The sequence below is a fragment of the Pelophylax lessonae genome (genome assembly GCF_965119305.1).
Source record: "Pelophylax lessonae genome assembly, chromosome: 7".
In the NCBI taxonomy this organism is placed as follows: Eukaryota; Metazoa; Chordata; class Amphibia; order Anura; family Ranidae; genus Pelophylax; species Pelophylax lessonae.
This window is the reverse complement of record NC_138774.1, coordinates 272,657,812-272,660,899: the sequence shown is the minus strand read 5'-3', so window position 1 is coordinate 272,660,899 and position 3,088 is coordinate 272,657,812. Positions and strand designations below refer to the sequence as shown.

At 46.5% G+C, this 3,088-nt stretch overlaps 1 protein-coding gene across 1 annotated transcript in view; it reads right to left on the bottom strand.

Moving 5' to 3' along the window:
- Positions 1–248: 248 nt before the first annotated feature.
- Positions 249–3,088, bottom strand: part of TBC1D13 (TBC1 domain family member 13) — a 57,363-nt gene continuing 54,523 nt past the window's right edge. The window contains exons 11-12 of the mRNA XM_082263935.1: positions 2,475–2,532; positions 249–862 (exon numbers count right to left, since the gene is read on the bottom strand). Of these exons, the coding sequence (XP_082120061.1) occupies positions 791–862; positions 2,475–2,532 (130 nt within the window). The 3' untranslated portion in view covers positions 249–790. The remainder of the gene's footprint in view (positions 863–2,474; positions 2,533–3,088) is intronic.

The window sequence follows — 3,088 nt, the reverse complement described above, 5'->3', positions numbered from 1 at the left end:
CTGATTTAAGGTGACAGATTCTGGGAAGGTCCAGTAAACACTTCTCCAGGAAACCATTTCTACACCACGTGTGGCCACATGCCATTTATAGCCGGGTATTGGCCAGGCTATCAACACCAGGGGGTCATACTTCAACTACACCCTACATTGCCCGATTCTGCAAAAGAATTTTACAAGGCTTTCAGTTGATACGAGATAAGAGAAAAAGTGATAAAACACATAAAAATAACTAGGCAATACACAATCAAAATAAAATCAATTTGTTTCTCTTATGAAATGTAACATGGAATTGAAACAAAGAAACACTTAGTGGCTTAGGCCCAAGGGCCGGAGCGATGAGGCAGCTTTCATGCACTATGGCCTTTCCCTTAAACAATTGTGTGCTACAATTCTCATTAGTGATCTAGCACGTGGCATACATTGATGAGCACTTCAAGGTTCTGAACAGGTTTAATCACAAAGCCCCTCCAAGGCCAGAAATGTGTCTAGTGCATTGGCTGGTCATGAAGGCCAGAGCAGAGGCACGTGGGAGAGCACGGCAAGTCCCGGCCATATGCCTGTAGAATAATCCTTCAATTAGGAGTGTACGAGGCATGCTTAACATGGTAACACTTCACCAAATATGTCTGTCCATGTAACACATGTAGAAGGTAGCTGACCTGTCCTCAGACAAACTCGAATCAGTGGTAACTGCTTCGGTGATCCCGTGAGCCTGATGGAGGGAAGTGTCCAGGTCACCCTATTGCAAAGTCATGGTCAGCCATAAAGGAAAACTGGCCTGTGCATACACTCATTTGGAATCCTGCAGCTCCTTGGCTTTTTTCAAGATAGGCAACACATCTCCATCAGACAGAGGGTAATCCTGCAGAGAGGAAAACAAAAAGTGTACTAAAAGGTCAGGGTGGAGGTTTAGTAGTTATCTTCATTGCATTCTCTGGGACTTTTAACAAAAAGTGGATTTTTTACTTACCGTAAAATCCTTTTCTTAAGTTCATTGACAGATAGAGTTCTCTCTATAGGGTTATACTGCCCCCTAGAGGAGTAGGACACTAGTCAGGAAAAAGTTCTGGCTACGCCTATGGGCAGTCCCGGAGGGTACATCCTCTCTCTTCCTGCATAGGATGTCAGTTTTGTATCAAAGCATTGTCAGAAAAGTAACACCAACCCAATTCAAAATAAAGGGGCGGGTACTGCGTCCGTCAATGAAAAGTGAAAAGGACTTTTTACGGTAAGTCAAAAATCCAGTTTTCTCTATCGTTCATTGACAGACGCAGTTCTCTCCATCTCATATCAGTAGGGACGTCCCAAAGCAGTGCCATAAAATGAGGGGTGGGAACAGCAGAAAAGAAAGAAGTCCCCAAGGCTAAACATAGCCGACCAGGCAACATGGGACTCATCAGAACAAAAGATGAGGCCCACCTGAAAACAAACAGTAAACACCCTCAAGGAAGGCCAAAAGCCCTCCAAACAGCAGCCAGCAAAAAACCTTGCGGCCAAAAAGTGGCAGATGCCAGCACATCCACCTTATAAAACGTGGTAAAGGTGTGAACACAAACACTGTTCCCAGTGCAGACTACACTAGGGAGTACAGATCGCAAAAACACTTTTATGCCAGGACCAGAGATCCCAGAAAGGAACTAGGTCCTTACTTCTACTAGACATATTAAAACTGACATCCTATAGCAGGAAGAGAGAGGGTGTACCCTCCGGGACTGCCCATAGGCGTAGCCAGAACTTTTTCTGCCTAGTGTCCTACTCCTGTAGGGGGCAGCATAACCCTACTGATATTAATCAGAGAGAACTGCGTCCATCAATAAATGATAAACAATCATTTTTCACATAGAGTCATCATTATCATGAGAAAGAACTGACAGAGAAAAAGAGAGAAGAAAAAGAGTGCGAGAGAGAGAGAAAGAACAAAAGAAAGTAAAAGTAACAAAAGAGGGAGGGGAAGAGAGAGAGGGGGGAGGGGGAAGAGAGAGAGGAGAGGGGGGAAGAGAAAGAGGAGAGGGGGGAAGAGAAAGAGGAGAGGGGGGAAGAGAAAGAGGAGAGGGGGGAAGAGAAAGAGGAGAGGGGGAAGAAGAGAGAGAGGAGAGGGGGGGGAAGAGAGAGAGGAGAGGGGGGGGAAGAGAGAGAGGAGAGGGGGGGGGAAGAGAGAGAGGAGAGGGGGGGAAGAGAGAGAGGAGAGGGGGGGAGAGAAGGTGGAAGAAAGAGAGAGAGAGAAGGGGGAAGAGAAAGAAAGGAGAAGAAAGAGAGAGAGAGAGAGAGAGAGGGGGGGGGGGGAAGAGAGAGGGGGGGAGAGAGAGAGGGGGGGGGGGAGAGAGAGAGGGGGGGGGGAGAGAGAGAGAGAGAGAGAGAGAGAGAGAGAGAGAGAGAGGGGGGAAGAAAGGGCATTATTGTGTAGTACAGAGGGAGTGTTAAAAAAATAAGATACAGCACTTTCTCTATCCTTTTCTTATCTTTGTTATGCCCACCTGAAGCAGCCTCATGTTTACTGTAAAGTCTCCCTCTAATAACTGATCACGGATCAATCTGAAAAAAAAAAAAACACAAACATTTAGCATTCATTTGAGAACAATGACAATTGATACAAAAATAGGAAAACTCTGATATGTCTTCAGTATTCAGAAACTTAGAAAGGCTTTCCCTTCCCCTAAAGGAACAGTAAACCCTCACCATGCTCTTTCTATTACTTGTTAAAATCTGTCCCTTAAAGTGTTACTAAACCCAGGACTCTGCATTCACTATATCTGGTCTCCCCAGGAGCCTGCAGTCACTATATCTGGTCTCCTCAGGAGCCTGCATTCACTATATCTGGTCTCCCCAGGAGCCTGCAGTCACTATATCTGGTCTCCCCAGGAGCCTGCATTCACTATATCTGGTCTCCCCAGGAGCCTGCAGTCACTATATCTGGTCTCCCCAGGAGCCTGCAGTCACTATATCTGGTCTCCCCAGGAGCCTGCATTCACTATATCTGGTCTCCCCAGGAGCCTGCATTCACTATATCTGGTCTCCCCAGGAGCCTGCATTCACTATATCTGGTCTCCCCAGGAGCCTGCAGTCACTATATCTGGTCTCCCCGGGAGCC